At 56.6% G+C, this 14011-nt stretch overlaps 1 protein-coding gene across 1 annotated transcript; it reads left to right on the top strand.

The window, feature by feature from the left end:
* Positions 1-13047: 13047 nt before the first annotated feature.
* LOC145934228 (uncharacterized) lies at positions 13048-13704 on the top strand. Its single transcript, XM_083034599.1, has one exon. It carries the CDS (start codon positions 13048-13050, stop codon positions 13702-13704), a length of 657 nt encoding a protein of 218 aa, XP_082890725.1.
* Positions 13705-14011: the final 307 nt, after the last annotated feature.

Raw genomic sequence — 14011 nt, 5'->3', positions numbered from 1 at the left:
GCGACGCCTCATATATAGGCCAGACCAGCAGATTCTTGAAAACCAGAACTAACGAACACCGCAATCATATTAACAGAAATTCAACGCAGAGTTCCGTAATAACAGACCATCGTCTTTCTAACCATAAATTTAATTGAAACGACACAAAAATCTTAGACAAAGAATCTTTTCTAAAAAAGACTATTATCGGAGATGCATAAAAAACAATAAATTTACAAAGCGATACAGAACAATTAGACAGCATTTACTTTTCGATATTAGAAAAAATGACAAAACTTTATAGTAAAATTTCCGTTCGCCGACCCCTTCCTACAGTGTTATTGTTTATCGTTACACAAATAGACTCACAAGATTACATACTAAACAATTGAGAATAGTCAGGCCGTCACAGTGTTAACGAACGTATTATCCACGTGACATATTTGTATGTTAGAAATGTGCGTGCTTATTTCACGACGATAATGCGGAAAGCATCTTGTACGTTGCATTAATTGCGTTTGCCTCCATGCATCTGTCTGGTGGGTTGCTTCGTTCTTCATATGTACTTATTCATCAAATACTTATTTAAAAAATTTCACAACTAATTAATTAAGGAAGTACACCGTTCTCTCGACGGACGGAACCGACGTTTGGCAGCCCCGACCTGGCAATACATGGTTTAATTGTTTTTATTCTGCGTGACTCTCAATTTATGAAGCGCTAACTCGACATTATTGTTAATAGGTAACAACCTTTATTTAAATTAGACAATTTGTATTAAAACTTTCCTCGTTCTGCTAACTGTACTCGAAGACAACCTTTTTCTCTTCTTTTCAACATTAATACATATATACAAAAAATTTTTTCATTTTTTTATATTTTTGTCCATATAGTTACTGAGAATGACCCGAAAACGGAGCGGAAACGTTTAATCAATCAATTTTAAGAAGATAAACAAGTGTGATTCTTCGCACATTCACCTTGCGATCGGCTCTTATTAGCCCAATTTAACTTTATTTTATTTTTATTTTTGACTTTTATTTAGTCATTTTTATAAAAATTTATAGTGATATTTTTTATAAAATAAGTCAACAATGTAGGCTCCCTGCATTGATAAATTACAAATTCAGAAGGAGGCTATATGGAGCCCCCTCCGTAGACCGCCACCTTGCCGTGGTGGAGGGGCTCACCCTTCCTGCTGGAGGGAAGGGTGCTAAGAGCGGTCCGTACCTGTTTTACGGGTACATCTTTCACATCACAGATTTCTGGGGACGAACTTGGGGCAACCTAGGGGAATCTTTGGGGAAATGCGATGGGGAGGGGTTACCTTTAGCGGCGGGAGCCGTGGGGTGGGGTGGGGTCATACTTACCTTGCTTTGCGGTTTCCGTCGCTGGGGGGATGTGGGTGCTGGCTCCCCTCATGTCTGGGATCGGGGCGGCGGAAACGTCCCCCGTCGCTCGCGGCTTGGCATGAAGTTTAAAGGAGCCAGCGTCCCACAGTGACGTGACGTATAGCGGGGTGATAGACAGAGATATCTGGATGTCCGGAAACCTCCGGACCCGCTACTCCGGGCCGTCACCGGGCCGTTCGGACGTATTTGAGGCAGGGTCGGTGGCGGCGAAGGTTTACGGCCGAAACTCAATGGTGGAGAGCCTCGGCTCTCGTCCCAGTGAGCGGAGGCCGGCCGCCGAGGCCGCTCGAAATTATCTCGAGGTCTTGGCTCGGCGGCGGGTGTATAGATACTTCCAGTCGGTCGGGACCGTTTCCCTTTCCGAACCGGCCGACTGTAAGAGGCGTTGCCCCCCGACCGGAGTTGAAAACCGTAGGGAGGCGGCTGGTCGCCACGGCGGGCAAGGCTGGGCCGGGGAGCGGCGACCCAGCCCCAACCGTCCGTGGGGCCCCCCGGGTGGCGCCGCCCCGCGGAGTGCCCCTGTTGTCGGAGGCAGGGGACCCCTGAAAGCCGTATGGCGAGTAGGGGGCTCGGAGTCCAGTGGCGGGGGTGCGCGTATTTCCCCCCGTCCCGTGACATAAGCCAGCTCCCCGGAGATACCCGAGGCCCGACTGGGGGATGATGCCGGTCATGTTTCGGGTCATCCTCCGGCCGGTGGGAGATACGCCGGCTGGCGGAGCTCCGCGGGGACAGTGGGATAAAAAAAATGAATACCACGATCAAATGCAACACGAAAGAGGGAGAGGTGCGCATTACGCGTAGGAGAGCAGCCTCCGCCTCTAGAGCGAAAGCGAACGGAGGAGCCTGCAACAACACCGCAGGAGGAAGTACGTTCAGCTCGCAAGGGGGAACACGCGTACCACTTCTTAGTCTGGTACGAGTGGACTCCAAGCATAGCCTCTCTTCTGGACGATCGGAGAGAGAGGCGAACGAGAGGGGTTCGGTCAGATCGGTGAGGAGTAAGAGCCGTGCCATAGAAGACAGGGACAGGGCAAAGGCAAGAGACGCCCTGCGCGCGGAGAGGAGGAGAATTGAAGGACGGGAGGAAGACGTGGAGCAGGTGGGCCGTGACATCGACAAGACCGTCTCCATAGAATCCTCCCCCCTGACAGAAGGATCCCAAGGGGAACCCCAGAACCAGGAGGAGAAGGACGTACGGGAGCTCCCCTTAACCCTCGAAGAGAGGAAGCAGGGGAGACCCACCATAACGGGAGACTACGGGAGGAAGAAGGAGGCGATGGCAAGAAAGGTCGAGGAGGATGAGAGGAGAGTACAGGAAATACTCGACCCCCTCTCCAAGCCGTCCTTGACGAAACCATATACGTCCTTACTAAACCAGATAAAGGAAAAGGAGAATGAGGGTGAACATTCGAGCATCGCGGGACTAGAGGCCATGATATCTGAGAGGACGATTGACCTTTACAAGGTGGCTGTTGGCTCGGGTAAGCTACAGGGCCCAAACATCAAGATGGCCAAGGAGGCAGCCACCATCTTGGCCATCAAGGCGCAAAACCCCCAAGAAGTACCTATAGATAGGCAACTGAGGGAACTGCGCCAGCAAATGCTGCAGCTGCGCATGGAAAATGAGCAGCTGCGGCAAATGCTCGAGAAGAGGAGGAAAAGGAAGCTCCACACTGCGGAAAGGGAAGAAGAAGAGGTAGAAACCACTTTAAGAAAACCGCTCAGCGAGAAAGCAATCCTTGCCAAGGAAAGGACGAGGAAATGGGTCGATGGAGCCTCACCTCCACCAGTAGGTGGGGAGACCCATGGAAGGACTGGGGAAGTCCCACTTCCACCCATAGGTGGGAGGACCTCCTCAGTCGGGGAAAATGAAGGGACAGAGGAGATGGATGTGGATGGGGAGGAGTATGGTTTCAGGGAGGAAGACTTTCCTCCCATCAAGCCAAGGAGGATAGCACCGGGGCAAACATCCGGAACCCTCCTTATCTTTCAGGGAGGAACACAAGTGGGGATTCCTTCGGGAATCACCAAGGAAGAGGAGAACGAGAGAGATAGGGAGATCTCTCTCATTGCAAAATTAGAGGGGATAGTGGAAAGGCTCTTAGACAAGAGACTGGGAGACCCTATCCCCTTCTACGGTGAAAGAAAGGAGGCGAAGAAGGCGGCGCAACAGCAATAACAACAACAGCGCAAACCCAACCCGCCTCCTTCACAACCAAAAGCCGGAACCAAACCAGCTCTGGCTAAGGAAAGGACGGCCTCGGGAACCCCGGGGAAACCCGTAATTAAGAGCATAGAGGTCCCCAAAAAGGCGATCAGAATTCTGCCAGCGTCCACACTCAACCCTCCAGCACGACCAGCGACCGCCCGGATTCCCAAGACAGGAAAGGGGGCAAATGCGATCAAGGGGGGAAAGGGGGTGGAGACGACAAGAACCCTGTCACAAAAGGAGAAGATAACACAGCCACGGAGGAAGACGGATATCCCGCAACAAGCGGAGCAACAGCCGTCGACCTCCGCGGCCACTTGGATAGAGGTGGTGTCGCGTCGGATAAAGAAGATAACCCAAGCGACTACACAGGGGGCCACGGAGACGAAAGCAGCAAAGACTGCTCAAACCGCCAAGTCCCCAGCGAAGAAGGAGGAGAAACAACCGCAGCCAGCCAAGCACCGAAAGGAACCACGGCTGGCTGCTGTCACGGTAACATGCCCCCCGGGTAGATACGAAGAAACTATCCGGGAGGCACGACAGAAAGTCAATCTGGAGGGCCTCGGCATCTCGGGGACGAGGATCCGGAGAGCGATCACCGGGGCCCTCATCATCGAGATTCCCGGCAGGGGCAGCCACGAGCTGGCAGACAAGCTAGCAACCAGCTTACGGCAAGCCCTTGCCGGGAAGGAGGGGGTCAGGATACAGAGGCCCCAAAAGATGGCCGAAATGAGACTCCGGGGGCTGGACGAATCGATCACAGCCCCCGAAGTCTCAGAGGCAATCGCCCTCGCGGGCGAATGTGAAGAGGAGGAAATCCACCTAGGGGATATAAGGAAAACCCCAGGTGGAATGGGTGCTATATGGGTTCGCTGCCCCCTAAAGGCAGCGAACGCCATAATGAGGACGGCCCAAATAAGGGTTGGCTGGGCCATCGCGCGCGCAGAGCTCCTGGAGTCGCGCCCCCTCCAGTGTTATAAATGCTTAGAGGAAGGGCACGTGCGCGCGCGATGCCCCAACAACACGGACCGCAGCGGTAGATGCTACCGCTGCGGTCAAGACGGACACACGGCCGGACGCTGCACGGCTGAGGTCAAATGCCCGGTGTGCAGCGACAGAAAGCTGCCCGCGAACCATCGCACGGGCAGCAAGTCGTGCACACCGGTGCATAAGGGCAAACGAGGGGTCCCGCTCAACAATGCGACGGTGGGCCCCTCTGCCCCAGTAGGTGCCGCTCCCCCAGCGACGAGTAAAAAGAAGGACGCGGGGGAGACGGCAAAAAAGGAGGAAGTTGCGCTCCCGGAGACACCTCTCTCCAAACCGGCTCCCAGCCAAGAGGAGCCCATGGAGAGGAGGACTCAGAGGATGCGCAGCAAGAGAGAGGAAGAGGAAAAGCTTTCCGAAGACGGCGCTAAGAAGCAACGACTTCGGGAGGACATAAAAGATGGAAATCCCGCCGCAATGGAGATAACGGTGGGAACGGAAGCCAAGGAACCGGCCCAGGACCTCTTCGTCCACAACTTGGCGGAGAGGGACTGTGGTCTGGGGATCGTGGCAGAGCCGTACCGGGTACCCGAACGGAATTGGGTACAAAGTACGGACGGCTTAGCCGCGATCACCCGGAGGAACGCGTCAACGTCTCCCCCGCTGGAATTTTTGCAAGCGGGGGAGGGATACGTAATGGTTCAGTGGGGGCCCATCGTAGTTGTGGGCGTGTACATCTCGCCGAGTCTCGACAAGAGAACGTACTGCGAGAGGTTACGTGCCCTTGAGAGGCAAATTATTGGTCGCCATTCCGCCCCCATCATAATAGCGGGGGACTTCAACGTTAAATCTAGCGTTTGGGGTTCCCCGCGAAACGATTGGCGGGGTGGCGAGCTTTTGGAGTGGGCGACGCAATGTGGACTCGCTCCCTGCAACAAGGGAAGCGAGAACACTTGTGTGAGAATGCGGGGCGGGTCCATAGTGGACCTCACATGGGCGACCCGCCCCGCACAGAGGTTAATTCGCGGGTGGAGGGTAGCAACGGAGACGGAAACTCTATCAGACCATAGGTATATAGAGTTCTCCGTTGCCGCCTTCCCCCGCGAAGTGTTGAAGCGCCGCCGGCTCCGGGAGAGTGCCTCTCATAGATGGGCCCTAAGGAAATTGGACCAGGACGCGTTCCTGTCCATGATTGAGGCCGTGCTCATGGCAGACGGAGATGAAGCCAAAGGGGACCTGGACGAACACCGGACATGGCTGCTGAAGACCATGGAGAAAGCGTGTAACGTAGCCATGTCCAAGGTCAAGGCCAGGTCCCCTAGAAAGGCATATTGGTGGTCGGAGGAAATCGCCGAACTCCGGCGAGCCTCCGACCACGCAAGAAGGACCGTGAGACGACGGAAAAGGTTCGCGCAGTCGGACCCCGAGGGCTACGAGGACGCGTGGGATGCGTACCGTCACAGACGGAACGCCCTACGCGTCCTCATCAGGAAGTCCAAGGCCAGGGCCTGGAAGGAGTTGCTCTCCTCCCTGGACGAGGACCCGTGGGGACGTCCCTACCAGATGGTCCTCAACAAACTCCGGGGGGGGGGGAACGGCCCCTATAACGGAGACTCTTGACCCCCAACTCATCGATCGCGTCATCGACACCCTGTTCCCGCACGTGGGGGAAAAGAAAGATCCAATTCCTTTGCGGGAGTGGGAATGGGAGGACGAGATCATGGGGGTCACGGGAGGTGAGCTTCGCGATGCCGTCAGGAAGATCAAGAACGGGAAGGCTCCCGGCCCTGACGGCATCCACGGAAAGGCCTGGGCCTTAGCCCATCGGGGTTTGGCAAAACCCATGCGGCACCTCTATACTGAGTGTTTCCGCATGGACATCTTCCCACGGGAATGGAAGGAGGCACACGTGGTCCTCCTTCCTAAACAGGGCAAGCCGAAGGATTCGCCCTCGACGTATAGGCCAATATGCCTACTGGACGAGGCGGGCAAGATCCTAGAAAGGATCATTGCCGACCGCCTCGTCTATCATTTGTCCCGGGATGGTCCCAATTTAAGTGAGGAACTATACGGCTTCCGGGCCGGGCGATCAACGATCGACGCTGTCTTGCGTGTTCGTTCGATCGCGGAAGCCTTGACGGAGGGGGGCGGGGTGTTACTGGCGGTGTCCCTGGACATCTCCAATGCTTTCAACACCCTGCCCTGGCACCGGGTCGGGGAGGCCCTTAGATATCATAGGGTACCCCCGTACCTGGTTGCCATCCTCAGGGACTATTTCCGGAATAGGGTGTTGGCCTATACCGACAGAGATGCCGAGGAGCGACGGCGTCGTATGTCGTGCGGGGTTCCACAGGAGTCCGTGCTGGGACCCCTAATGTGGAATTTGGCGTACGACGTCGTACTTCGGACTGCCCTGCCCCCCGGCTGTCACGCAATCTGCTACGCAGACGACACGCTGGTGATGGCCGGGGGAAAAACGTGGGAGGAGGCGACTGCGCGAGCCAATCTGGCGGCTCGTGTCGTGCGGCTAATCAAACAGATCGGGCTTAAAGTGGCGTCCCAAAAAACTGAGGCAGTTTTTATGCACAACGGTTCTCAGGGGACGCCGCCAAAAGCCCAGATCACGTTGGAGAACATCCCCGTGGACGTGGGGACCAATATGAAATACTTGGGTCTCCACCTGGATGGAAAGTGGAGCTTCGGCGAGCACTTTCGTCAAATCTCTCCGAGAGTAGAAAGGGCAGCGATGGCACTATGCCAGCTGCTGCCCAATCTCGGGGGCCCAGACGAGAGTGTTCGCCGTCTCTATGCCGGCACCGTTCACTCTATGCTGATGTACGGAGCCCCGGTATGGGCAGAGAAGCTGGGAGCCACCCGCAAAGCTAAAGATGCAATGCATCAGTTGCAAAAGCGGGTGGCGAACAGGATCTGCCGGGGCTACCGTACAGTCAGCTGGACGGCTGTGGGAGTGCTTTCAGGTGTACCCTGCGGGCAGCACAGTAATGCTGCAGAAGGAGGAAGCCGAGAGAGAGAGGGAGAGAAGCGGAAGGAGAAAACGCTCCTTGGAGCGGGCGGAGGAGGATAGAGTGAGCAGCGGGGAGGAACCCCCTCCACAACAACGGAGGGGGAGACTCACCCGCCTCCCCGGGGTCAAAATTGACCCGGGATGAGGTTTTCGGGGGTGGACCCGAGACGCTTAAGTCTTGGTCTCCTCCCCCGACCTCTCGGGAATTGGGGGTGGGGGCGGGTAGGCTAAGCTCCGGCGTGGCATGCTCGCCCAAATCCCTCAAAACGGGCAACCTCCCCGATTGCGGTCCTAACTCCCATGGGAGCGGAGGAAGTTGCAATCGGGGAGGCCGGGGGATCGTGTGTCGCCGGTGGCTGGGCCCATGCCCGGCTAACGGCGCGCGCGACCTCCCTCTTGGACGGAAATGCAGCAGGAAGTGCCCTCTTACCGGGAGCCATAAGGCACCGGGGAGAGGACATCACCGCTGTAAAGAGGACTCTCCTCCCTCAGAGGAGAGTCCTTTGGTGAGGGCCTCCGGGGCTAAATGCCGAATCCAATTCCCCCCCTTGGGGGTGGAGGGAGCACCAACCTTGGTGGCGGGGGGCCCCGGCTCGAGCGGGAATACTCGAGCCGTGACTCCGCCCCCAAACTCTTTGGGAGGGCGCGACGCGGGATCGGTGTCGTCCCGCGTCGCAATCGCGAAGTCCGCACGATGGCGGAGAGGCGGGTTACTCCCGTGACCCTTCTCCGAGAAGGAAAAGGCGGGGGGGCGTGGAGTCGGCATGGGTTTCCAGCATCCTCCACGCTCCCTACCTAAACGCCCGAGAAGAACACCCGCTGTGGTTTTAGTGCGGTCCCCTTCTGTGCCCCATCACAGGGAAAACCTCGGTTCTCCCTGGGATGAGGAGAAGGAATCCCACATAACCCTTGCTCTTTACCCGGGGGGCAAGGGTACCTCTTGGAGGTTTCCACAGCGTAAAAAAAAAAAAAGGCGATCAAGCGGCTGTATACGGACTGCTTAAAAGCAGGGGAGTTCCCCCCAGTCTGGGGTAAGGCCAATCTGGTTCTTATCCCCAAAGGGGGCAGAACGGACGGAGCGCCTTCCGCGTATAGGCCCATCTGCCTGCTCGATGAGGTCGGTAAGCTTTTTGAGCGAATTATTGCCGACCGACTCGTCAGACATATGAGGGAAGTGGGGCCGAACCTCCACGAGGAGCAGTTCGGATTCCGCGAGAACAGGTCAACAACGGACGCGATTTTACGCGTCCGCCACCTCGTGGAGTCCGAAACTAGCGAGGGCAGGGTGGTGATAGCCATCGCGTTGGATATCACCAATGCGTTTAACACCCTGCCCTGAGGAAAGGTGAGGGGCGCCCTCATAGATCATGGCGCCCCTCTATACCTCGTGGAGGTCGTAAAGGCCTACCTCCGAGACAGAAGCCTGGAGTACCGGGATAAAACCGGTATTCAACGCGGAAGGGCGGTGTCGTGTGGTGTCCCACAGGGGTCAGTTTTGGGCCCACTGCTGTGGAACATCACATACGACAGTGTGCTCCGTTCTGCCCTCCCCCCCGGCTGTAGTGTCGTTTGCTACAGACGTCTGCTATGCAGACGACACTATAGTCCTGGCCGGGGGGAATGACTGGGGGGACGCGAAGAATGGCGGACCTGGCGGTGGCCGGTGTGGTGCGGTCCATTAAGGGCCTGGGCCTTAAGGTGGCTCCCCATAAAACCGAGGCCATTTATTTTCATAATGGTTCTCGGGGGAAGCCACCAGGGGCCCATGTTATCGTGGACGGCATTCCCGTCCAGCTGGGGAAGAGTATTAAATACTTAGGACTCTGGCTGGACGGAACTTGGCGTTTTGGCGACCATTTTGATCGTCTGGCAGTAAAAGCCAATGGGGTAGCGGCGGCACTTAGTCGCTTGCTGCCCAACCTTGGCGGGCCAGACGATCGGGTACGGAAGCTGTATGCGAACGTGGTAAACTCGGTGACCCTTTACGGGTCACCAGTGTGGGCGGACGAGGCAATGGCCATGCGACGTATTAAAGACGTCCTCCGCCAAATCCAGCGGAGAGTGGCCATTCGCGTCGTCCGCGGATACCGCACAGTTTCGCATGCAGCTGCCTCGGTCCTGGCGGGATTGCCTCCCATGGAGCTTCAGGCGTGCACCCACAAAAGGGTGTACGAAAGAATTAAGGAGCTCCGTGGGATGAACTTCAGTGTAACTGAGAGAGTCCGAGGCGTCGTCAGAACGCAAGCCCGACGACGCATGATCGAGGAATGGGGGGACTACCTAGAAAATGTCCCCCCAACAAACTCGGGAAGAAGAGTCGGGGCCGTGAGACCGGTGCTAGACGAGTGGGTGGATAGGTCTCACGGCAGGATGTTGTTCCACCTTACACAGGTGTTCGCCGGACATGGGTGTTTCGGCGAATACCTGTGTAAGATAGGGAAGGAGCGCACCACGAGGTGCCATCACTGCGAGGAGGACGGGGACACGGTGCAGCACACGCTGGAGTTTTGTCCGGCGTGGGCGGAGGAGCGCCGTGTCCTTGTCCAAATTATCGGGGAGGATCTGTCGCTCCCGACCATCGCTACTAAGATGGTCGGGAGCGAGGAAGCGTGGGAGGCGGTCTCCTCCTTCTGCGTCAAAGTCATGACGCAGAAGGAGGAGGCCGAAAGAGAGCGGGAGAGACGGGATAGAGGGGGGAGACTCCCTCTCACCCCTGAATCCCGGGAGGAGAGGGACGACCCCTCCTGGCTGCCTCGGCGAGAAAACCGCCGTGGTGGGGGCCGGGGGCGGGTCGGGCCCGGGGGAGCGGTGGCCGAGAGGGCACGAGAGAGAGAGAGGGTGCCCGTGGTAGAGGGGGCGGCGATGGTGGCGGCCCGCCGAGGCGGGGACGCGGAGGCGGGGACGCGGAGGCGGACTCCCCCGTCACAGGAGAAGAAGACGCCCTCCGGAGGGGGCGGAGTTGTAGACGGGAGGTTGGGTGAGGGGCGCGGTGCCCCCCTCGCCCGGTTGTGAAGAAGGAGGCCCGAAAGGGCGGAATGGTTGGGCGAGGGGCGCGGTGTCCCCCTCGCCCGATGTTAAGTAAGGTGGCCCGATAGGGCGGAGCAGTCCAGGGGGGGGGCGGGTGTCGCCCGGCTGGCGGCCGCACGGCGTAAGCCCGGGGGTCGGGCGGTATCCGCCGCCCCCCTCTGCCAAATTCCTCCCCCAGGGGAGGGCCTCGGCGGTGCCCCAGGCCGATGGTCGAATCGCTCCACCCGACAGAGGAAGCTGGACAAGGACCGCTCGACGCAGGGAAAGAAAGCGCAAGGATGAGAACCAGGAAATGGGTCGAGGGGACCTCACTTCTACCCGAAAGTGGGGAGATCCCTTCGACCACGAAGAAAGCCAGAGAAGCCCCACTTCCGCCTTTCGGCGGGAAAGCCTCTCCGACGGAGGATGCCGAGATGCACGGGATCTCACCTTCACCATATGGTGAGGAGACCCCGGGCATCTCGGGGATAATAAGGAATGTAAGGGAGGATGAGAAAATGGAAATAGCGGAGGAAGAGGATGATTTTCTTCTTTCCTTCAATAAGGTAGATCCTCCCTCCCTGAAACAAAAGGAGAGAAGCTATCTCCCTACCAAAAAGGGTACACTACACGTTGCAAGAGGCAACATGGAGTATATTAACACAGGAAGAAAGAGAGGAGGATATAAAGGAAAGAGAGAAAGAAATGGCAATGATTGCCAAATTCGAGGGAATAGTGGTAAGAATGTTGGACGAGAGGCTTGGATACCAGCCCCCACATATGGGGAATCACTAAGAGCAAGAAAGGAAGCAAAACAAAAACAACAACAAGAGAAGCAACAACAACAGCTACAGGGAAAAGTGCTGCCTAAGGCGGCCAAACAAGTGCCCCCAATAGACACTAAGAGGGCGATAAAAAACAAGCCGAAAATAAAGGGGGTTGAAACAATACATAAGGCGGTGAAGATTATACCTGCCACAACGCTCAACCCACCTTCCCGGCCAGCGTCAACAAGAATCCCTAAACAAAGGGTTCCGAAAGAGACGAAGGGAGAAGAAAAGCCACTCCCCCAAAAGAACAACAAGGGGAAAAGGCATGAGAAGAAAGAGGAGGGGTCTCAAACCTCAAAGAAAGAGGTAAGGTCCCAAGCTCCCAAAAAGGAAGAGTCACAGAAGGACACCACGTCATGGACGGAAGTGGTGTCCAAAAAGAATAAAAGGGCTAAGGCAGAAGCACTGACCACAAAAGAGGTGACATCAGCAAAAAGTGCAGTCGCAAATAAGAAGCAGGAGACGGCAAACCCCACATCAAAGCCGGCAAACAAGGTGCAGCCATGTATGCAACGGAAGGAGCCGAAGAGAGCGGCAGTAACTGTGACGTGCCCTCCCGGTAAGTAAGAGGAAACCCTCCGGGAGGCGCGTCACAAAGTGAATCTGGAGGAACTTGGCATCAGAGGAGCCAAGATAAAAAGGACCATAACAGGAGCCTATATTTTCAAGATCCCGGGGGCGAACAGCCAAGAGAAGGCTGATAAACTCGCCCTCGGGTTGAAAAAGGCCCTACTAGGCAAGGAAGGTGTGCGGATGCAACGCCCGACTAAAATGGCGAAATTAAGACTTCGGGGGCTGGACGAATCAATAAAGGCCCCCGAAGTGGCATTGCTGGCAACTGCGAGCAAGAGGAGATCCACCTGGGGGAAATTAGGAGAACCCCAGGCGGAATGGGCATAGTTTGGGTTCGCTGCCCTCTAAAAGCAGCGAACCAAATCATGCTAACGGCCCAGATTAGAATTGGATGGGCACTAGCGCGCGTAGAATTGCTGGAGACGCGTCCCCTCCAGTGCTACAAATGCCTGGAGGGGGGGCACGTGCGCGCGCGGTGCCCAAACAAAGTAGATCGCAGCAACAGATGCTACCGATGCGGTGAGGAAGGCCACACGGCCAGGAAGTGCGAAGCCGAAGTGAAGTGCCCGGTGTGCACGGATAGGGGACTGTCTGCGCATCATAGAACAGGCAGTAAGGCGTGCACACCGGTGCAAAAAGGAAAGAAGGGGGTTTCGCTCAACAAAGCGGTGGACCACCCTCTCCCCAAACAGGAGTCTCCCACCAAGAAAGTGGGAAAGGGGAAGAAACCCCAAGAGGAGGAGCCCCCCCCCCTTATAGACTTTGCAGAGGAGCCCAAAGAGCAAAGGGCTACAAAAACAAGGGGGGGAAGAGAGATGAGGAGGAGAAGCTCCCCGAAAGAGGCGCCAAAAGATAGCGCCTCCGAACTAATATAATGGATGAAGATCCCACCGTCATGGAGATGGCGGGACCTGAGAATGAAAAGACAGACGAAAATGGCCTGTAAAATACTGCAGACAAACTTCAAGAAGAGGTCTTGGGCTCGCTTTGAACCATTCAAGGCGAGCCCAAGACCTCTTCTCCCAAAACATGGCGAAGAGGGACTATGGTCTGGGGATCGTAGCCGAGCCGTACCGCGTGCGCGAAAACAACTGGGTAAGCAGCGCGGACGGCTTGGCTGCGATCACCCGCAGGAACGCGTCAAACTCTCCCCCGATGGAGCTATTAAAGTCGGGGGAGGGTTACGTTATGATCCAATGGGGGCCCGTCATAATAGTGGGCGTGTACCTCTCGCTGAACCTCAGCAAAGGAGAATTTCGCGGGAGGCTGCATGCCCTTGAGGGACAGCTGAGGGCTCGCCGCCCCGCCCCGATAGTGGTCGCGGGGGACTTCAACGCAAAATCTGGCGTTTGGGGTTCCCCGCGCACCGACTGGCGGGGTCGCGAGCTACTGGATTGGGCGGCGCAGTGTGGCCTCGTCCCCTGTAATAGGGGGAACGAGGCCACATGTGTAAGGGGGCAGGGCGAGTCAATTGTAGATCTTACTTGGACGACCCGCCCTGCCGCAAAGTTGTTACATGGGTGGAGGGTGTTGACGGAGGCTGAAACTCTATCGGATCATAGATACGTGGAGTTCTCCGTCAATGCCTTTCCCCAAGAAGTGGTGGAGCGCCGCCGAATAAGAGAGGCTGTCTCTCGCAGATGGGCCCAAGAAAATGGACCAGGACGCGTTCCTGGGCGCAATTGAGGCTTCCCTGATGGTTCAAGGTGGGGAAAATAGGGGAGACCTGGAAGAACAACGGGCATGGCTGCTCAGGATTATAAATGAAGCCTGTGATGCGGCCATGCCCAGGGTGAAGAATAGGTCCCCCCGAAAAACATATTGGTGGTCGGAGGGGGTCGCCGAGGCGCGGCGTGCCTCCGACCACGCAAGGAGAAAGGTGCAAAAGAGGAAAAGGTTCGACAGACCCCGAGGGATATCAGGACGCGTGGGATGCGTACAAAGAAAGACGCGATACCCTGCGCGTCCTGATTAGGAAGGCCAAGGCGAGAGC

The sequence above is a fragment of the Prenolepis imparis genome, unplaced genomic scaffold (genome assembly GCF_030444845.1).
Source record: "Prenolepis imparis isolate NDT839.2.m4 unplaced genomic scaffold, iyPreImpa1.0 SCAF_3, whole genome shotgun sequence".
NCBI lineage: Eukaryota > Metazoa > Arthropoda > Insecta > Hymenoptera > Formicidae > Prenolepis > Prenolepis imparis.
The sequence above is the reverse complement of the archived record's forward strand: the minus strand, read 5'-3'. Positions and strand labels throughout refer to the sequence as shown.